General features: G+C 45.5%; 3 protein-coding genes across 3 annotated transcripts; all 3 read left to right on the top strand.

Annotated features, from left to right (window-relative positions):
• Nucleotides 1–7561: 7561 nt before the first annotated feature.
• Nucleotides 7562–7961, top strand: PtA15_11A295 (uncharacterized protein; the record flags this gene model as incomplete). Its single annotated transcript, XM_053161188.1, has 2 exons — nucleotides 7562–7842; nucleotides 7913–7961. 2 exons carry the CDS (start codon nucleotides 7562–7564, stop codon nucleotides 7959–7961), a joined length of 330 nt encoding a protein of 109 aa, XP_053025160.1.
• Nucleotides 7962–8155: 194 nt separating this feature from the next.
• PtA15_11A296 (uncharacterized protein) lies at nucleotides 8156–10629 on the top strand (the record flags this gene model as incomplete). Its single annotated transcript, XM_053161189.1, has 8 exons — nucleotides 8156–8556; nucleotides 8631–8947; nucleotides 9041–9444; nucleotides 9525–9717; nucleotides 9789–9885; nucleotides 9984–10099; nucleotides 10173–10309; nucleotides 10402–10629. 8 exons carry the CDS (start codon nucleotides 8156–8158, stop codon nucleotides 10627–10629), a joined length of 1893 nt encoding a protein of 630 aa, XP_053025161.1.
• Nucleotides 10630–15207: 4578 nt separating this feature from the next.
• PtA15_11A297 (uncharacterized protein) lies at nucleotides 15208–16260 on the top strand (the record flags this gene model as incomplete). The annotated part of the gene is made up of 6 exons (XM_053161190.1): nucleotides 15208–15333; nucleotides 15461–15596; nucleotides 15685–15797; nucleotides 15862–15930; nucleotides 15999–16062; nucleotides 16130–16260. The coding sequence occupies 6 exons, from the start codon at nucleotides 15208–15210 to the stop codon at nucleotides 16258–16260; spliced, it is 639 nt and encodes a 212-aa protein (XP_053025162.1).
• Nucleotides 16261–22254: the final 5994 nt, after the last annotated feature.

Here is a 22254-nt window from a genome sequence, read left to right on the forward strand (position 1 = left end):
GTGGATAAGAGAGTGGTGGTCCAACATTAAATTGACCTTCATTCCCAGGAGGAGCATTCTCCATTTCTGCAGTGCATGAACTACCGCTAGTAACTCTTGTTCATGTACCGGGTAATTACGCTCCGCTGCATTCATAAGGTGGGACTTGTAGGCAACAGGGGACGCCGTCTTCCATTCTTTGCCTTGGAAGAGTGCTGCCCCTAAACCGGATCCACTGGCATCCGTGAAAAGCCACATCGGGTCGTCTGAGTTGTAGTCAATATTCTTGAGACATGGGAGGGAGGTCATGATCCTCTTGATGTTTTGAAACACGGCCTCTTCCCTGTCCCCCCATTTGAAATCTTTTGGGTCTAGTTTCGTGCTCGTCAAGGGGGTGAGTGTGCCGACATATCGCTGTAACCCCCAGATGAATTTCTTCATCCACTGGACCGTTCCAAGGAACTTCTTCACTCCTTTTGGTGACCGCGGAGAGGGCCAGGATTGGATGTCAGCCACTTTCTCATCATCAGCTTTGATTCCTTCCGCCGATATCCAGTGGCCCAGGAACTTTATCTTTGACCGAAATAGTTTTGTTTTCCTCGGGCTACAATACAGCGCCACATCACGAAGTCTATTGAGGACTATTCTGACGTGATCCTCGTGTTCGCGGAAGGAGTTCGAGTAAATGACAATATCGTCCAGATAAACCACGCAGAACCAGTTGAGGACGTCTCCCAAAGCCTCCTCGAGGCGAGCTTGATGGGTTGCCGGAGCGTTCGTGAGGCCCATGGGCATGACAACCCACTCCATTAGACCCCAAGGCGTCTTGACTGCTGTCAACGGTATGTCAGCTTCCCGCATCCGCGTTTGGAAGAAGGCATTCGTCTGGTCAAGGACAGAAAATACCTTACCCAAGGCCACTAGTCGAACAATTTCATCAACATTGGATAGGGGGGATCGGTCCCTAATCGTCAAGCTGTTGAGTTTGCGATAGTCACAGACCCACTGGGGAAGTGTGGTTGGATCTTTCTTTGGGATTAACATGCTGGGTGACGCGTATTGGCTGGATGAGCGCCGAATGCGTCCCGCATCGAGATGTTGTTGGAGAAGAGTCTCCCAGGCTGCCATGTGTTTCTGGGGGTAAGGGAACTGGCGTTTGTTGATAATAGCGTCCGCGGCGGTGAGAACAATTTTATGTCTTGTCTTTGAAGCTACGGACTGCATTTTCTTTGGAAACGAAGAGGGAGTGGTCGATTCGAATTCGTCTATCTCGTCTGAAACCGCTGGAATATTGATTGGGAATAGCTCTTCAAATTCTTGAAGAATGAGCTTCCCTGATGCTTCACAGGGGTAGGTTTGGTCTTGCAGGTCTGTATGAATAGCTGCTGTTTCCTCAGTTGTCGATTGATAATCCAAGATTACTAGGCCAGTCCGTTTGCTAATGAGGGCCTGATCTTCTATCGACACTGTGAGCCCAAATTGATGCAGAAAGGGAGTACCCAAGATCATTTCATAGTCCCCAAGTACTGAGCCTATCCGCATTGCTACGTTTTCAAAAATGAGCGGTGGAGTCAGTGTATGCAGGGAAGCCACTGCGTATTGTCGGATCGGTATGGGTACGGTGGTATTGTCCCCCAGCGCAAGTCGGACCATAGTTGGTTGTGCTAGGTCCCGCCGTTCAAGGAGTGCTTTGTCAACTGCCTTGTCCGAAATGATGTCCAGTTCCGACCCCGTGTCGACTAGGGCTCGGAGGCCCGTTGTGGAACTACTTAAGGGGCAGAATAGAGCTTGGAAGGGAAATGGATAGCAACACTAGTAATAATGTAAGCTATGCAAGGGTGCCAATGAGGCTGCCTTCCTGACTAATGCTGAGGGGATGAGAGTAACACTATGAAAAAGAAGAAAAGGTGTGGCTGATTTCTACTTGATCTTAGGACCTAGTACTATGAGCTGACTACTGACTACTGAGGGTGAGAGGGTTGGAGCAGTGAGGAGAGAGGGGAATGCAATGGCAAAGGTTCAATAGCAATGGGTTCAGGAGCAACTGCACTGATATCAATGGGTGATGAGTAATTTCTACTATAATTTCTGTATCTAGAATTCTGCATAAGGTACAAGTGAGGGAGGAAGGACAGTTCTTATATGAAAGGAAGGATGAGCACAGACAATGAGAAGTTCTGGCTATGGGAAGGAAGGTTGTACAAATGGGGAAAGGTTCTGGCTATGGGAATAAAAGATTGTACAAATGGGGAAAGTGATGTGAACATAGTAACAACTTGTAATGATGAGCACTACTGAAAGGGATAAGCACAGATCCAATGATGTAATGTACACAATAGGCATAGTACATAATGAGTAATGTATGTAAAGGGTTTAGTATGTGAGAATATATATGTAAAAGGAATGTAATGTAATGATTCAAGTAAGTTACTAATGAAATGAGTATTGTAACTAATGAAGACTGTAGGTTTTCTGTAAGTCTTATATCCTCTATAACTACTGAACCATTGGAGATAAGGGGGTACTATGTATGAGTGACTATAGGTGAAATTTGGCGTAGAATCTGAATATGCAATAATAATGAGGTATTTGTGAAGGGTTATGGGGAAATTGGTAATGTAATGATGAATATATGTAAAGGAAAGTAATAAAATACTACTTATGGTTTGGTATGGAGCACCACAACGTCCCTCCTAACATGAATCGGATGATAATCCGAGCTGGTTTGGTTGGGCGCAGAGACGGATTGAGAGAATCATCGTTTGTGAGATGATGACGAGGGAAGATACAAGCCGAATTGGCCGTTGAAAGCAAAAAGGAACGATTATTAGCCGAGACTGCAACGCGAGTCTGGGCCATACAAGACGAGTCTTTCGAACAATCCATTGTATCCAAAACGAGGTGGTTTCGAGAAAAAAAAAGTGTAAGAGTCCTGAAGAGGACTCTTCACTGGGCAGACAAAGGGGCTCTCACACAGAGCCTAAGTGGCACAATTTCTAGAAACCACTTATGTATTGAATTTCTAACCCAGGAGAGAAGATTAGCTTCTCTCTCTATATACATGTTGTGAAGTAATGAAAGAAGGAAATGAGACTCACCTAACCCAGGAGAGAAGATTAGCTTCTCTCTGCTGAGTTAGGTGGGGCGCGGGGAGTGTTGAGTTAAGTATTGGAGAGTTGCTGATGTAAGCTTGTTGCGCTCTTCTTGTGAAGTCCCTGGTCTTCACATGAAGTCTGAGAATGATTGGACAGTGATTACATAGTGTGCCCCCGTCCGATTGACCACCGTAGCAAGGTATATTGCTTGGGAGCCCGGGTTCTGCAAATCCAACTTTTGGTAGGTAGTAATTGCTGAGCTATTGATTTCATTCACCACACACACCATACATAATAATAGTTTTCTGTCTATATAAAATAGACCCCATAGGGTTCAGACTACTCAAGGAAGGAATGAGAGATCAAATAACATCCCAACATTTGGTTGGGGGTAACAGACAGGTCCAGTTTCAACTACTTGAAGAAGGAATGAGAGAGAAGATAGAGATATCAAATAAAACCCCAACATGTGGTTGGGGGTAACAGACAGGTCAGGTTTGGAAAACTTGAGCAATATGTTGACAAGGGAGTTAAGCGGCAGGTGTTGGGATGACAGCGGGAAGGACGGGACAGCTCATGAAGCAAGTTTCTACTTGAGGTTGGAAGGTGGAAACCTTCAAGCTCAATGTCCTTGATCATCTTAACTCTGTCAAATTAATGTGTGTCCTTCCTCATGTAGAGATTGATGTATCTAAATTGAACAGTTGTTTTGTCTTCAGCCTGCGGTTTTACTCTTGATTGATAAGGTTTAAACCAAAACACTTACACTTGAAGCAATATCCCATGGAGATGAGGCCTGAGTGCGGGATTGGGCAAGATGATTTTTGGCTGCAATGAGTGTGATGAGTTGCAACAAGGCATATTGCGAGAGGATGGAGACAAAGGAAGATGAAGGAAAGAGGCAATTGGAGAGGATAGTTGAATGAATGTGTTTTCCGAATGAAGCAGGCAGGGGGGGGAAGAGGGAAGATGAAGAGCTTTTAGGAGAAAATTCAAAGAGGAGAGATGTAAAACCCCTGCGTCGCCCAAACCTTTCACATACTGTTCTTGAATGGCCTTACCTTGTGTTCTCCTCATGTCCTAGCTCAGCAGAGAATCCAACTGACCACTCTCTCCGCTGAGCTAGGTAAGCTATTTCCCTTTTCTTGCTATTCTCCTTCCTCTTCACCACTTTTGTAGATAGAGCAGAGAATCCGACTGACCACTCTCTCCGCTGAGCTAGTTGCAATACCATCCCACCCGTTGGGATCAGAAGTCTAGAGGCTTGCCTCTCAGTGCCGTGCCGTACGCTTAGTGATGAGCTCCGGCTCTTACAAGAGAGTACATAGCAGCTTCAAACCAGAATCTGACATCACTACCATCAAACTTGGAAAAAAGTGGGCTGCTGCGGACTTCTTTTGAGCGGTTGGGCTGCCCCAGCCGGCAGCCCACTTTTACATTGCTGGGCAGCAGACAGTCCGTTGAGCTGCCAACAATCAGCAATTCAGCTGCCTGGGCCCTGGCATAAGAGTGTCAAAGGTTTTGCCGCAGCCTGCCGGGTGGGGACGAGGTCAACCATTGGGCGGCTCACAGTCAGCCTGATGTTGGTCAAGCCATTGAGTGGCTGCTTGGCAACAGACCGGCAGACCTGCGGCGGCTTGAACAAGGTCAGTCCGCCGCACCTCCTATCGTCAAGAGGTATGGTGGACTGACCTTTGCAAGACCCCGACTGTGAGATTAAGGACCCAGGCCCACAGCAACCTTTAAGGAAGCTTGCGCAGTGACAGCAATATCTAGACCCAGACCCCCAGCAACCCTTGAGGAAGCTGGCGCGGCTAGAAGCAAACCCAGACCCAGCTGCGCAAAGAGGTAAGCCCCCTCTGCAGTCCAGACCCTAACCCTTTCTCTAGCTGACAAGCTCCGCTCAATCACTCGCAGATATGGCAACCACATTAGGAACTGCTACGGGAAGATTAGAGTTGAACTCAGCGTCTAAGTACGTACCTCGAGGAGAGTTAAAGTCGGAGCAACAGCTAACCTACTTAACTCTTTTAGAACCCTTGCAGACCGCATTGGTAACCAGAACAGCCAGAAACAACAATCCCTGCTCAACAGGATTGCATCAACCGCTGCTCAAGGTGAGTAGACCGTCCTCTTCAAGGACCGGTAGAAACAGCTTGTAAGACTGACTGTGCACAAACAATGTTTGACCAGCAGATACCAACTCAGCTCACTTGTTCAGACAGGAAAAGACCAAGCTTCTTAGATAGCCAGTTCCTGCATTGGTGAGCACGGTAAAAGACCAGACCAGAAGCGCAGCTAAGACCAAAGCTGACAAAGGTGCTTTTCTTTAGAAGCTCCTTTGTCAGCCTCAAGCATTAACTGCCGCCGCCTCAGCACTCAGAAGCAACCAAGAAGAATATCACCAAAGCCAGGCAACATCTTGCTCTGCTTTCAGGTAAAGGACATTCTTCTCCAGTCCCACACCAGGAAAAAACAATCATCACTTGTCTGCAAGTGACATAGCAAAGTACAAAGGCGCCTTTGTACTTTCTCATGTCACTTGTGGGCAAGTGATCATTGTTTTTTCCTGGTGCCACTTTCTTTTTTTTTTCTTAATTTATAAAATTGTGTATACAAATGAATTAAGACAAAGAAAACCTTTCAGTTGCTCCAATTTTTTCACCAACAACGCGCTGCCCTGCATTTGCATGGCAGCGCAACAGGGTTGCTGCTGTTGGCGCACTGTCAGTCCGAGGGAGCCCAAATTGCTTCCGTGGTGTACGTTTGGGCCTGTTCACTCATGAAGATTCCAAGGGAGCTCATTTAAAAAACATTTATACTAGGCATCTGATAGGTCTCAGTGTAAATATAGAGGGTGATTACACCAAGACGGCACTGTGCAGGGGCCTTAGCATAAAAAAGTAAGGATTGGTGGACTTCCTGTCAATCTGGAAAGTCAGATCTGAGCCACCAGATATCAAATTTTGCAGGGAAATCTGGGTCCCCAAAGATTGCCAAAGTGATCCAGAGTTCCAAACTCCAGATTTCCCTGCGAAACCTGGAATTCCAGATCTCTTCAAAAGTGACGGGAAGTCCTCCATTATTGACATTCCTCTCAGCCAAATTTCACCAATGAGGCATGTAAGTCCCACCCAGAGGGAGGCCAAACGGGAGCAAACTTAACTAAGTCCCTCAATTGGAGGCGCGGGAGCGCTGTTGCAAAGCAACCCTCCAAAGGAGGGACTTACGCCCTAACTCACAAAACAATAGGCAGCAGATGTCTGTTTTCAGCCTTTTTTGCTTGTCCCTCCATTGAAGCTACGCAAGGACAGCTGGGGCCAAGTCAGCTGCTTCAAGAGATAGCCAAGAAGCATGGCTCTCTGCTGGTATCTTTCTTTTATCTGTAACAGTTGAACTTGATTTTTTTTAAAAAATTAAGAGCTGCTAAGTTTTGACAGGCGTCAAAAGTATGGCTTTGACCAAGGCCTGTTTGAACAATGCCCTCCCAAAACCCATGAACTCCTTTTTGTTTCATTTGGGATTCAAGAGAGTTTTTGGAGGGATCCAACCTCAGGAAGGTGGCTGGTGCAAGTGCTGATGTAGGCAGACAAAACTGTCTACTCAGAATTTTGATAGTCTAATATAGCTGAGTCAAGATATAATGAGTTGAAAATTTTGAAAGTTTTCCCCAGCCAAATGGGATTTCTGCTGCCTACTCTTTTGTGAGGTAGGGCGTAAGTCCCTCCTTTGGAGGGTCACTTTGCGACAGCGCTTGCGCAAGCTTAACTAGGCCTCTGGGCAGGAGGGGGAGCAAGCAGCGGAGCTGTCCACGCCAGTGGAGGCCTATACCTTAAGTCAGGATTCCCGCGTGATGAGTTTTTTGATTTCGCGGGAAAACCCTCTTTTTTGACTTCCTCCTCCTGTACCCGCTTCCTTGATCATATCCACCTATTTCCCTAGCAGACAATGAAGGCCTGCTTCTTGTCTTTCTTTTGGTGTTATGTATCCTGTTGTACTGGTCCTCACTGATTTTATAATGATTTTTGAAAACTGCCTGTTTTCAGCTCCCAAGGACTTGTTTTGGTGTGCGCGGGGTGCTTGAACCGCTTGTTTGAGCAAAAAAAAGTTTGAAGTGTGATTTTATAAAAATCATTATAAAATCACAAGATTAGGGGGTATCAAATATGACAAAATCCACCGTTATGTTATTGATGGGTTTGAAAAAACCCACCATTTTTAAAACATGCTGGTCCTTCTTCTACTCCATTTTGGGAACCACTGGTGACAAATTTCATTTTTGGCTAATTGACTGGTTTCTGATTGTGGATTTCTCATGTTTGATACCCCCTATTATGTACTTGTTCTGAGTTTGGGTGAGGTGAACATGAAGATGCAGCTCTTCCACAATTTGCAAACCCTGCCCAAACAACCTCAAAGTTTTGAGGAAAGTGAGCAACTTCGATCGATTAGCTAAGTTCGAAAAGGGAGGGACTTTTTTAAATTTGATGGCCAAAGAGGACCAAGCCCCACCACCACCATCCATCCACCCAGCCCATCCGAGCTTATTTGGCAGCCAACCCCACCAGCAAGCAATATCCCAGCGCCACCCCTATTCGTCCCCTGGCACCCCCAGCCCATTCCTGCGGCAGCGAAACCAGTCCCTTCAGCCCATTCCTACTCTCTCGGCAGCCGAGCCGCCAACCGAAATGGGTTATCGAAAGAACGGGCCTATACGACCTCCACTGCGCTTTCGGCCCCGAATTCCCATGACTCAGGTATTAAAAAAGTAAGTGATTATTTCTTCGGAAGACACATTGGTATTCATTATTTATGTGCGCGTGCGTCTAACCTGATAGTTGGGAGGATTTGCGAAAACAAAAAACAAAAAATGTCCAAGCTTCTTGAAAAGGATAAGACATTCACATTTCGAAGGTCTCCACCACTCGAGCTATCTGTTGCGTCAAGATCGAATCTCTTTTGAAAATCTCAACAAACTTACACAACCTTACGCTCTTTAGCACCTCAAAATACCAAATCATACTTATTAATTTTTTGCCATCGAAATCTGATCAACTTCAAAGTATCCAGAACCCAGTACCATGATTTACATCGCCAAAGACAGAATACCATCATTGCTTGGTTTTGCGTTGATGTGTCTAGACGGACTGGCGTACTCACAAGCTGCGACTGAGGCGACAACTTCTTATGCACCATTTCGAGTTCAATGTCCGACCAACAGGCCACTGTTGAGGATGTCAGGCTCCGCGATTCAGAAAACTCAAACCTTATCACAAGATGAGCAGGCGTTCCTCAAGGGTCGTCAATCGGTCACAAGCTCACTTTGGCGGAATTTTTTCACTGATGGACCCGGTAAAGCCACCGGCTATCAAAACACCCCACTCATGGCCCCAAAACAGAACGATTGGCCGGTACTCGGGATCGCGCATTCTGGTGGCGGTGAACGTGCGACATTGTATGGAGCTGGAGTCTTGAATGCACTGTGAGTGGACTCCAATCCTGGATGACTTACTTAAATTGCTTGTTGAATTTCTTTTCTCTGCGCCATTTTTACAGTGATTCCGGGACAATCTCAAGTCCAATTCGGGGAGTTTATCAGTTAGCATCCTATTCAACAGGCCTCAGTGGTGGAAGCTGGCTGGTGGCTTCGATGACCGCACACAACTACCCTACACTACCTAATCTACTCTCCAGGTTACGATTGGATCTCGATATCATTCTACCCGGAGGAGCGTTTTACAATAGTTGGCAATTCTTCCAGAATATCTTGTTTGTTGTCCTTCAGAAGAAACTTGCCGGCTTCACGACTTCAATGGTAGACTATTGGGGTGTCGCCCTTGGGCAACATTTCTTGCCTGCAGTCACGACCGACAGTATGCCCTGGTTTATTTCTTCTACAAAACAGCAGACCAAACAGTCTGAAACAATTTCTATTCTAATCCATTGATTCATCTCGTCAACATCAGACTTTTACTCCAGCTCTTTTACCACGCCGCGTGGCGCGGGAATCACTTTCTCCGGTTTTCGTAACACACCATCACTTCGAGAGTTTCAGAAACCGCTTCCGATTATCGTCAGCAATCACTTGCCATTGGTCAATGGCAGCGTCAACCCGGACAAGCTTCCGATTCAAGGGATTACCTACATTCCCCTTTCAGCACCGATCTACGAATATTCGCCCTTCGAGTTTGGAAGCTTCGATCCACAATTAAGTGCTTTCATCCCAACTGAATATTTAGGCACCAGCCTTGAATCAGGAAATCCCGTTGCACCTCCAGGAGGTTTCTTTTCATCCTTCCTATCTGGAGTTGGTAAAAATTGCGTTCGCGGTTTTGATCAAATGAGTTTCATTATGGGAAGCTCAGCAGCAGTTGAGTTACTTCAGACTGTGTACTTGGGTATCAAGTTGATCCTCATTCTAACTATTTGACTTATCTGCGACAATCACAGCTCTGTAACACTGTATTTGGCGGTGCTGTACCAGATTTCCCCTCAGCTTATACTGCGGTAATGAATTACTTCACGGGCAGCGTTGGAGATCGCCAGCTAATGGTGGCACATTACCCGAACCCCTTCAAAGGTGTGAATGGCCAAATGGGATTTGACCGCTCAACCTCCGATGAGTTGCTAATTGTAGACGGCGGTGAGTCCAAGATGGTCTATATCCATCATGGTGAACAGCTTGAAAAATGACTCCGAAGGTGTGTGGCCTAGGCGAGAATGGAGAGAATATACCTTTCAATCCATTGTTAGCTCCAGCAAGAAATGTAGATGTTATAATGGCCGCAGACGCGTCGGCTGACACCAATAAGTACATCGAAACAGTCCGACTCGGTAGTTGCTTTTGAGTACTGACTACTGATATCTTTATTCCCATCCGAATGCTATATGTACCGAAAACCTTTGCAGTTATCCCAATGGAACGGCTATGATCAACACCTGGCTTCGAATTCACAAAGTTTTACCTTCGGGTAGCGCCAACTTTCCACCTGTCCCATTACAACCTCAAGTCTGGATTGATCAAGGTCTGCATCCCAACTCTGTATCTTAATTCTTGCGGAACTGTCATTGAAAAGCATTACTTCCAATTATTAACAGGATTCAACACCCGACCGACCTTTTTTGGCTGTAACGCGTCAAGCACCCAAGGAAATGGCGGCTATCCTTTGGTTGTTTATCTACCCAACAGTCCGCTGTCTGTTTCGGCAACTAACCCATCAACCTTCAAACTTCAAGTTGAGTCGAGAAAAAAAGCACTCAAGACCATCATCTTTCGAAAAGCTCACGCTGAGAATGTTCTTGAACCTCGGACGTTCATCTTGTGTAGTATTCGGACAAAGACAGGGACCTTTTTCTACGCTCGGTAACAAACTCCACAGAACGCCCTCTCTTCGGGCCAAAAAAGATAGTAGATGGCAACTGGTCAACATGTTTATCTTGCGCATTGATTGATCGCTCAAGAAACCGAATGAATGTGACCAGATCTCCCGCCTGCGAAGTGTGCTTCGAACGCTACTGCTACCATGATGGTGTCCTTCAGCCTACCAGACAATGATCCTAACCCTCTCATCCGCCATTTCCGTCCCTATCGACCCCTCAACCCATAACACCAATCCACTGTGACTTATCACATTCACTTACCCACATGCCGTCCATCAATCGACATTCCTTGCTATGCTTCCTTACAAGCTTTGCACAAGTCTATCCCATTTCGTCTCCCACTACATTCGCTCTTTAATTGCCCAGGCTGCATACATCATTACTCGCAAATCCCGGCGGCCCGGGCATGTCAATCTCATTATCTATTGAAACATCTTCCAGAGCCTCTAATCGATGACCCGATCCCCATATTATTCCTCGTACATCAATACTTTTGAAATATATTGTAATTTACTTCTTTTATGTATCCAGAACTTTTATCTATTTTTATCGGGCACGTACTGGAATGTACCTTCCACGCCTTGATGGCCTTGAATGATGTACTGCACATAAAGGTGTCCAGAACTTGAATGACAGCATTGTTGGCACCAACAAATTCATTTGCTGAAAACTGTTGGCAATAGATTCATAGCACCTTATTCAATAAACATGTTTTTTTTATGCAGCAAGATATTAGGGGGGTTCACAATTGAATTTTACCAAATTTGGAGCTAAATTTAAGGCCTTTATGAACAAAATTTTAAAACTTGGGAAAAATGCACAGCAGCAAGTGATACTAATCAATTAGTCCAATTCATCACTGTCTTAAAAAATAATAATAAACCCCTTAAACTGTGACCTATAGTCTTGTAAATTTCTATTGGGAACCCCCCTATTTTCTCAAGTTTGGCTGTGTCTGGGAATTGTCCCATGAAGTGCCTGTGCAAAATCAAAAGCTTGTGTGCCCTCACCAATTCCCCAAGGCTCCACTGTTGGGAGGCTCTTTTTTAACACTGGTGCTAGTGGCAACTTGCATGATATTTCAAAATTAAAACAGGAGCAGTCTCTTTGTGGCACCTACAAAGTGATTTTCTTCTAATTTGGCCTTCCTCTTTGCCACCTCTCATTGTTTCTCCAAAATTTCACCATCAAATCTGGACCCATAAGCGGATCAGGCGGATCATCAATGGCCACACAACAACAAAAAACTCACATCCAATCTGATCACTTGATCACAGTCCAGCTTTCAATTGCATTGCCCATGTTAACAAACCAGGACACTAATTTTGTGCCATTTCAAGCTAATGTCTGCTAATTTTAGCAGTTGTTAGCCTGCAACATTACACCCAGGTGTAGTTGACCTGAAAATTGGCCAGCAAATGTAAATGCTCTGGGAAAAGGGTCCCAGATTCAACAATGAGGATAATCCTGGCTTTCACCTAGACATTGATTGGAATCCTTTACCCTCTTTTTCCCACACTGTTCTAATCAATTCTGCTCTTATGCAGCCTGTCACCCAAAGACAACTGAGTTTGAACCTGGTAACATGACAAGCAATGTAAACACATATAAGAATTAATCCCAGTATATATGTCAAATGCAAACTTTGGTGACTGTGCAGTGAATTGAGCACCCTAAGAAGGAACAGTGCACTTAGCTTACACTGCAGGCATCACAATGTTGCTGCAGGCTGCAGCAACATCATGATGCTTCACAAGGATGTTCATTTGTCAGTTGCAGAGACAACTGCATAAGTACATACAAACCACCTGCCTGATGACCAGCACAGGCTGGAAATTGAGGGAATTACATAGTACATATAAACCCCTCAATGGCCAGTACAAATGGGCTGTTATGGAGCTCCGCTCGGTGCTAGGCCGGCGGCAGCGCTGGGAGGGGAAACAGGTGTTGTGAGACTGCCCTCTCGGATGGTCCAGAAATGAGTTGTGAGGATTTGAAGTGATAGCTGGGGGGAATTGGTTTTGAGGTAACGTTGAGCTGTGGAGTCTTGACGGTGGTTGTTGGTTTGGATGCGTGAGGATTCTGGAAGGGACTGGGGGATTGGATGAAGGACTTGGACTTGGGATTCTTGATGATCAAAAAGGTGATGCCCTTATTCTTGGATCAGAATGGCATGCCTCTCCCATCCTCCAAGTTTGACAAACTTGGACTTAGGGAGGCAACCTGTCACATACATTTCATCATCTCCTTGCGCGCCATGTGCGTGCACAACACAACAGACAACAGGGGGAAAAGAAAAACAAAAACAAAAACACAAGAGAAAAAGGAGAAACCAAAGAGATAATGCAGACACATAGACAAAACAATCAACCACCAATGGAAAGAGAAGAAAGGGAGAAGAAGAATCAAAACCACATGAAAACCACAGAGAAAAAAAGAGACAAACCCACAGCACATGCTGTGTTGGGACCAAGAATTTGAAAGGAGTGGACCAGAGGGGGAAATGAAACTGGGGAAGAGGATGAGAAGGATTGGGAAGAATCAACTGAGATCTTGAGAGGCTGAGGATTTTGAAGTCTTGATGAATGAAAGCTTGAGGTGTGGATTCTTGAATCTTAAAGCTTGAGGTTTTTGATGACATCTTGAGGGTCTTGAAGATGAAACTTTGAGGATCTTGAGGAATGAGTGAGGATCTTGGGTCTTGAGGTGTGAAGTCTTAAATCTTGAAAATCTTGAAGGGTGAGAATGAATCTGAGACTTGCTGATCTTGCTGGCAGCAGCAGCAAGAATGCTTCTGACTAGCAGTCAACCAAATGGGCCACCACACCGTCAAGAGGATACACACTCCCCTCAATGGACGACATCAACTGGTCATCAAGAGGAGTAAAAAATCCCCTTGGTGGTTGGCACCAACTTTTCATTGAGAAGAGTACACACTCCCCTCAATAGGAGTCCACACTCCCCTTGATGGCCAGCAGAGACTGGTCTGCACCTCCTCTGACGCCTGGCACACATGACCAGCCCCATTGAGGGACTGTGTACAGTAATCCCCTCAATGACCAGCCAGCACTGGTCAACAATAGGAACACACTCCCCTGAGCCCTTCATGACTGATGCTCATCAAGAGGAGTACTTATCCCCCAGATGGCGGTCAGCACTGGTCATTGGGGGAGTTAATTCCTCTGGAGTCTGGATGACCAGTCAGCACCATCCATGGGGGGGAGTGTGTGCATACTCCTCTTGTACTCAATCAACAACTGGTTTCACTGTTTTTAGGTGGGCAGGATTTGGGGGTGACACATGGCAGCAAAGTGTTGCTGCAGCCAAATGTTGCGCAGGGTTTGAATCCCCACTGAATCATCAGATGTTGCTGTGGACCACAGCAACAGCAAGATGCCCGCAGCACTAGTTGGTAAAAAGCATTACTCATGAAGGTTAAGTACATGGGTTCAAATCTCATATGTAGTGCACAACTTACATTTTGGTTTCTACATGGCCTGTATATTAGGAAACTGAGATAAGACTCAAGCCCTCTTGCCATCCCAACTGTGCCACTGTGTAAAGTACCTGGTTGGAAAAGACTGTCTGAGCTGTCCAATCAGTTGTTGGACAGTCTCTGTCCGACAAGTTCTGGCGCAATCCGGATGTGGAAAATTGTGGCGGACAGCCTGGTCCAAGTTTTTTTTTTTTTAAAAAAAGTGAAAATTTCTGCAGTGTGTCAAGTGCCCCGGGCAAATCAGCCTTATATCAGGGCCATGGCCTGCCATGGCAAGCCTACATGCAGGTTGCATGGTCCTGACTTCTGTATGTATGCATGTCAGGTGATGGAGAACTTGTCACACAAAGCTGTCCGGATTGTGGCATGCAACTCACACTCACAGTCACAACTTGTTACACGCACACTGCACAGTGACTCAGCAGTGGGTTTCACAGACCTTTGTACTGCAGGTTACATACATGCCATACAGTCCGGTGATCAACGGTGCGTGACCTTTGACATAGCCGGGTGCTGCCGGGAGCCGTAATTTTTATGTATGTACACAACATGCAGGACCGGGCACCCTGTATGCTTCTCATGACCGCAATCTGCCCGGACTGAGTTGCAGCAACCTGCACAGACGGCGGCGGGACACGCGCGGATGCAGGACAGCGCGCCCCGGGCCGGCGCTTGCCTTCCTTCCGCCGAACGTCCCTGCGGAGGCTGAGTGGATGATGGGGTTATCACCATTTTCTCGTCTACCCAGCCACTCGGTCAGGTTGACCTTTGTGGTCGGGTTGTCACCTCGAAGCAGCGGAAAGTACTCCAGGGGTGTATTCTATCGCTTACCCTATTCTCATGGCCCTCTTATTAACCTTTCTGTGTGATCTTTTTCTGTTTCAAACTTTAATATTTGTCGTCCTGGGTAGAACGGTGTCTGACGCGTTTCTAGCGAGATTTCTTTGTTCTGCACACCCGATTTCAGTTACATTTACATACTTGTTCTATCATGAGCCGGTTACATCAGTGGCACTGGCATGAGCCGGTTGGTTACATCGGTGGCACTGGCCCGGTTGAAGTGACACCTATTGGAATGGGGATATAAAATCGGGCGATATTAGAAGGGCGCTAGCCACCGACCCATCCAGCCGACCTTAATTCCTGTAATAATTCTTCTAATTAGAAAAGTGGCTAGTCGCATTGCCATAATCAGACAAACATCGTCAATTCCCATTCGCTTGAATTGACTTTGAAGACCTTCGCCACCCGTTTACAATGTCGCATCAGGGATCCAAATTACCCATCTTCAATAAATCCAAGTCGAGTGATAATTTGGAAACAGTCGATACCAGCTGGCATGATCCTCCAGTGGACAAGGGCAGGTGTGCGCTTCAATATTTGGTGGCTATGTTCACTATTGAAACATTTCTGTGGGTAAGCGACGCGTTGAGATACTTTTTAGTTCTAAACAACAGCCATCAAACCAAGGCGGAGATGGATGACAAGATATTTGATGACTTATATTCAGGGTTTTGCCACGTCGTTCGGAGTGTTACTCAATTTTTACCAAGATGATCCACGTAGCCCAATAAAGTCGGATCCAGATGCCAAGGCTATACTGACTCTTGTTGGAACAGTTAACACTGGTATCATGTCTACAACAGGTAAGTTACATCGGCCTGATCTGGTCCGAGAGATTCAAAATTCAGATTTACTACGCAATGCTCAAGTCTATCTCCTTCTTCTACGTAGCACCATTGGTCTCGTTTTGGATAGCAAAGAAGCCAGGCATAAGACGTCCAATGATGTATTCTGGTCTGCTTGTATGCACACTGAGTTTATTCCTGTCTGCTTATGCTACTTCTGTGAGATCGGTTTTTTTTTTTAGTTTTGAGGTAGGTTTAGCTGAGTATACTGTAATGCCAACAGGCTTTTCACATTCTCTTGAGCCAAGGGATCGGATACGGTTTTGGCGGATGCGCATTATATTTTTCTGCAGTGAGTTACCGTTGAACTCTCATCAAAATTTCTCTCCGCCGTGTTCATTGTATTGTTCCAATATGCAGCTATCTCATCTTCCGGAATGGTTCGAAGTAAGAAGGGGACTCGCAAACGGAGTGGTTGTCACGGGTGTGTACTCAGCTTGGGCTCACAATTGCCAGCATTTTACGTGGCTGACCCTCTGATATTGCCAAAGGAACCGGCTTGGGAGGCTTTGTCTTTCCGCTCTTGTTAGACAGTCTTCTTGCGAAGTATAACGCAAAATTTGCCTTGCAAGTTATCGTGAGTGGCTATTCGTACTTTGAGCGATCTGTAGGTAAAACTTGAAACTCATACATTACCAACGAGCGTTCTCAGACGGCGCTGTTTGCATTTCCGATCTTGTTGGCGGTTTTCTTCATACGCCCGAGAATTGCAAATGGCCGCCGGCGTCAAGACAGCTTGGATCGATCTGTTTCCAGTTCATGTGAAAAGCAGGCCAAGCCAAGTTCGGAGAACTTGTTCCGCGAATTTTCTCGCTGTTTAACGTGGATTTTTTGGACTTATATATTTTTAAACACGGTCCAATCAACCGTATATCACCTGCCGGGCTTGTACCTTCCGAGTAAGTGCGTCGGTCACTGTTCATGAAAGAGAGAAGCTTGAATACGTTGTGGATGTTAAAACTCATTAAAAACTGCACTCTGTAGCCTATAGCCACTGTCTCGGCCTTGGCAGCATAACGGGAAGCTATCTGTTGTCTATTCTACATGCTGGAACAATATTTGCGCAACTCGCAGCTGGTGCCCTATCAGACCATTATTCGCCCTTCCTCATTGGTTTGACAGCCAATGTCTTAGGGGGTGCAAGTGTTTTCGTCCTGTGGGGTGCTTTGAGCCAAAACGGAATTGTGTGGCTGTTTGTTTTCGCGGCTATTTATGGTTGCACGGCTGGTGCATGGACAAGCCTATATTTTCGGGTGTTGAAATATTTCATCTGTTGGTGATAATTTCTTCCTGTTATTTTAAAACGATGAAAGATGAAGGCTGAAGCTGACCATCATCCACGATATTCCTCGTAGCGGATCCGGAGTTGCTGTTCTGCGGCTATGGAATCCTTTTCATGACTCGAGGAGTGGGCAACATCCTGGGAGGCCCGATTTCCTCAGCAATTATTTCTTCGACTCAGACATCTTCACACCAATGCAGTGGTCTTCCCATTAAAGGTCCATTCTCTGGATTAATATGCTTTGTAGCTATCTTTTTCCTGAGCGGCGGATTACTTGGCAGCCTTTTGTGGCTTTACTTTAGGCTGAGGCCTGCATCAAAATTTGTTAATCAAGATGCTAGCAGGACAGAACTCGACAAGCGAGTGACAATGCTCCAAATTTCTGAAGAGAAGGGATCTACCTGGACAATTTCTTGAATATTCCACCTGGATGTTTCTTGGGTTGTTGTTGTTCTCCAATTCCTTTGCCTTGTAAATGATTTAAGGTTGCAAACCTAGACACTTTCATTCACTTAGTACCCTTCAAAACTAATACTTCCCTCCAAAAATAACACATTCCTTTGAAAAATACATTCTTTTGAAAATAATACAAATAGGGGGTATCAAATATGAGCAAATCCACCATTATGTAATTGACTGGTTTGAAAAAAACCCTCCATTTTTAAAACGTGAGGGTCATTCACCTACCTCATCTTGGGATCCACTGGTAAATATTTTTATTTTTGGATAATTGACTGGTTTTGAATTGTGGATTTCTTAGAGCATCTCCACCCGGGGTGGTAAACCGGGTTGCTATCCCGCGTTTACCAACCCAAACCCAAAAAACACCACCCACCGGGGGTGCCAAACAAGTTTCTATTTTGGCTTGGGAGCTAAAAATCTTGATTGGGTTGCTATGTAGGGCAACCCACTAGCAACTCAATAGCAACTTCCCCAAGCTCATCTCCCCCTCCCTACCCACCATCAGAAGTGCCTACACCTACCCTAGAACAACTACAAATATGTACCCTCCACCAAACTGGTCATCAAGAGCACTGCAAGCTATTGATGACTGGCTGTCCTGCTAACTGTCTGCCCGGTCATCGAGAGCATCAAAAGCAATCAATGACCGGCTACACATATGACCAACCATCAAGGATATTGCAAGCTCTCAATGACTGGCTATACTGGTGATCAAGAGCTCTCTTGATGACTGGGTATACCGGTCATTGAGAGCCCTCTTGATGACTGGTCATTGAGAGCCCTCTTGATGACTGGTCATTGAGAGCCCTCTTGATGACTGGTCATTGAGAGCCCTCTTGATGACTGGTCATTGAGAGCCCTCTCAATGACTGGTCATTGAGAGCCCTCTCAATGACTGGTCATTGAGAGCCCTCTCAATGACTGGTCATTGAGAGCCCTCTCAATGACTGGTCATTGAGAGCCCTCTCAATGACTGGTCATTGAGAGCCCTCTCAATGACTGGTCATTGAGAGCCCTCTCAATGACTGGTCATTGAGAGCCCTCTCAATGACTGGTCATTGAGAGCCCTCTTGATGACTGGTCATTGAGAGCCCTCTCAATGACTGGTCATTGAGAGCCCTCTCAATGACTGGTCATTGAGAGCCCTCTCAATGACTGGTCATTGAGAGCCCTCTCAATGACTGGTCATTGAGAGCCCTCTCAATGACTGGTCATTGAGAGCCCTCTCAATGACTGGTCATTGAGAGCCCTCTCAATGACTGGTCATTGAGAGCCCTCTCAATGACTGGTCATTGAGAGCCCTCTCAATGACTGGTCATTGAGAGCCCTCTCAATGACTGGTCATTGAGAGCCCTCTCAATGACTGGTCATTGAGAGCCCTCTCAATGACTGGTCATTGAGAGCCCTCTCAATGACTGGTCATTGAGAGCCCTCTCAATGACTGGTCATTGAGAGCCCTCTCAATGACTGGTCATTGAGAGCCCTCTCAATGACTGGTCATTGAGAGCCCTCTCAATGACTGGTCATTGAGAGCCCTCTCAATGACTGGTCATTGAGAGCCCTCTCAATGACTGGTCATTGAGAGCCCTCTCAATGACTGGTCATTGAGAGCCCTCTCAATGACTGGTCATTGAGAGCCCTCTCAATGACTGGTCATTGAGAGCCCTCTCAATGACTGGTCATTGAGAGCCCTCTCAATGACTGGTCATTGAGAGCCCTCTCAATGACTGGTAATTGAGAGCCCTCTTGATGACTGGTAATTGAGAGCCCTCTTGATGACTGGTCATTGAGAGCCCTCTTGATGACTGGTCATTGAGAGCCCTCTTGATGACTGGTCATTGAGAGCCCTCTTGATGACTGGTAATCAAGAGCTCTCTTGATTGGTATAGACCAGTCATCAAGAGCGTTCTCAATGACTGACTAAACCGTTCATCAAGAGAGCTCTTGATGACTGACTATACCGTTCATTGAGAGAGCTCTTGATGACTGACTATACCGTTCATTGAGAGCTCTCTTGATGACTGGATATACAGTCATTGAGCTCTCTCAATTGGCTATACCAATTGAGAGCCTTGAAAGCTTGAGCTTTGAAAGCTATCAATGACTGGCAATGTATTCCGGTCTTTGAGAGCTTTGCAGCAAGCCATTGACAACCGGCTATACCAGTCATTGAGAGCTTGGCAAGCCATTGATGACCAGCTATACCAGTCCTAGGGACCTTTGCAAGCTATTGCCGATTGGTGACTGGCTGTATTGTTCATGAGGTTTGTTGTAACTCCATTTGATGACTTGGTCATCTTGGAGTGCTTCTGGATTATAGCAACCACGGGTGTGTGCCAGAGCCGCGCGGGTTGCTATATGCAAAAACTGAGTTGCCATCCCGGGGTTTTAGCAACCCACTTTTACCTCCCTGGGTGGAGATGCTCTTATATTCATTCAAAACTAAACATTCCTTCTCAAAAATAATACATTAACAGGCCTACTTTGTGCACTGTATAACATACTTTGTGCACTGTATAACATACTTTGTGCACTGTATAACATACTTTGTGCACTGTGCGGGTTGGTGACTTGATGTTACAACCCTGGTGTGCAGTTCTGGCACAACACTTTGAGCACGGTGAATTCCCCCCCCCAAAAAAAAAGTGTAATTACCTTATGTTGAGCTCTTTTCCTTTCCTTTTTTTTTTGGGGGGGGGGGGGGGGGGGGGGGGGTGGGGTGGGGGGATTGAGATAACATTTAGCAATTGGGAGTTAGCGGGGTGGATGAGTGAGCTCTGGATCCTTTTTTATGGTGTTGGTGGCCCAGTCCACTGCCGCCTCCATGGCACTCAGTGTGTGGATGAAGGGGGAAAAATGGCGCAGCATGGCCGCAGCTGTCTCTGTGTAGCCTGAATCAGGCTGCACAGAGACTACCTGCTTCTCTCTCTGTGCAGGTTTCTGCACCTGGAACAGTTGGGACTAGGCAAATATGGGGCTCAACACGTATGGCAGGCACCACGGGAGCTTCCTCAGCACCTGTTTACAAGTGCCATCTTTTAACTCATGCAGAGGTTTGGTTAGATCATTGTAAGATGTTAGTTTGAAATTGGGCTGACGTTGTTTAGGATACAACTGTAATGTGTGCCACACTCAAAAATGATCTTAACTGGAATCATACCCAATTTATGGTGGAATGCATTTGTATATGTATCCCAGAACTATTCTGAAACTAAGGCCAAATTAGTGATCAGGTTTACTTGATCCCAATTGTTCACAAAAGATCAAAATGTTTTGAGCATTATAATTTCTGACCTCTGTGTGAACCCATACCGTGTAAGTTGATCTGAACTACTTCTTTTTGTTTTCTTTTCAGGGCCCGTAGAAGTAAAAAGGAATTGTTTGAATTGAGAGAGTATTAAACATTTTCCCTGAACTTTTTCCCCTTGGGCCAAGGGATAATATGGAGAGGGTATCTACAACGGTGGGCTGCTACGCTACATTAAGTCCATATTTCAGCACAGCGTAGCGAGTCTAAACTACAAATGAGGGGGTTTTCTGTTAGCGGACAGTGATTGCCCGCTACCGCTAACAGGCACCCCTTGAAACTACAGGGCCTCTATCGCCGCTATCAGCGCTAGCAGTGCTATTCAACCCCTAAAAATGCTGATAGCAATGTTAGCGCCCGTTAGTGTAGCGTAACGGCCCGTAGCGGGCGCTACAGATAACGGCACTGTGTCAGGAACTACGCAATGCTAAACTAGCAGATAGCGCACGCTACAGATAGTTTAGCGTAGCGGCCCACCGTTGGTATCTACGCCTTTCCAAAAATATGCCAATTATTTAATCATGATTTTCATCTGGTTTGAATTTGGTGTGCATTTTCTGAGGGGCTAGCTGGATGAATTTTTCACACAACCATACACGTGTATGTTTGTGTGACACATGTATCACTACACAGCATGTTTGTGTGACACATATATCACTACAAAGCCATTAAGTGATTCTGAGCTGAGTGCCCACATAACACTGGGATATGAGGTTCAAAAAGGAAAAATTTGGGTTGCACGTGATAAATTGTCCCGTTTATCATGTATAAAGGGACATCCAAACAGAGCCTCCATTTTTCTATTCAAGCACACAAAATATTCTGAACCATGAGCTTCTGGCTAACAAGGTCAAATTAAAACAGATTCAGTCAACAAATCTTTTGGCTTGATTATGGACTCAATGAAAATCTTTATCTGATTTCAGTGATATGTCTTTCTTTCTGCTTTGTTGAATGTTTTGGTCAACAATGATTGTGAGAAATGAGCATGTAAAACTGACTGAAGCTATGCATTCTTCAATTTCAATTATCATACAAAGCGGCTCAAATCCTTTAAATGCAAGCTAACAACCAACAACAAGAAGATCACAGTATCATACAAGCTTTGACTCAGCTCTTGTTAAGATTCATACACAGATGCACGGAAAAAGGGTCACAAAATCCCAGACTCTTTTCTTTTTTGCTACTCCATTAACTGGGGTCATGTCTGTAAACAGCACCAATAAAAGCACCCACATTTTTTATCATTATTCAACATCTCTTCTCACATCTCACCTCTTCTCTTTGGTAATTGTCACCAATGGAAAATCTTACAACTGGTTGTATGTAGTTTACTTCACCAGGGGATATATGTTCCCACTCCCCAGGGAGTTCCAGAGCTTCATTTTATGTGAGTTTTGGTTGGATGTGGGCCTGATGTGGATTATTAACTTGTCCCTAAATGAAATGTAAAGTGGATGGAGAATTGATTCAAAAGTAAGTCAGAATTGATTTGGGACTCAACACAATTATCAGCCACAGTACATGTCACAGTACCTTACACGTACCAAGTACCTGCAATTGTT

This window comes from Puccinia triticina, chromosome 11A, assembly GCF_026914185.1.
Source record: "Puccinia triticina chromosome 11A, complete sequence".
NCBI classification, from domain to species: domain Eukaryota; kingdom Fungi; phylum Basidiomycota; class Pucciniomycetes; order Pucciniales; family Pucciniaceae; genus Puccinia; species Puccinia triticina.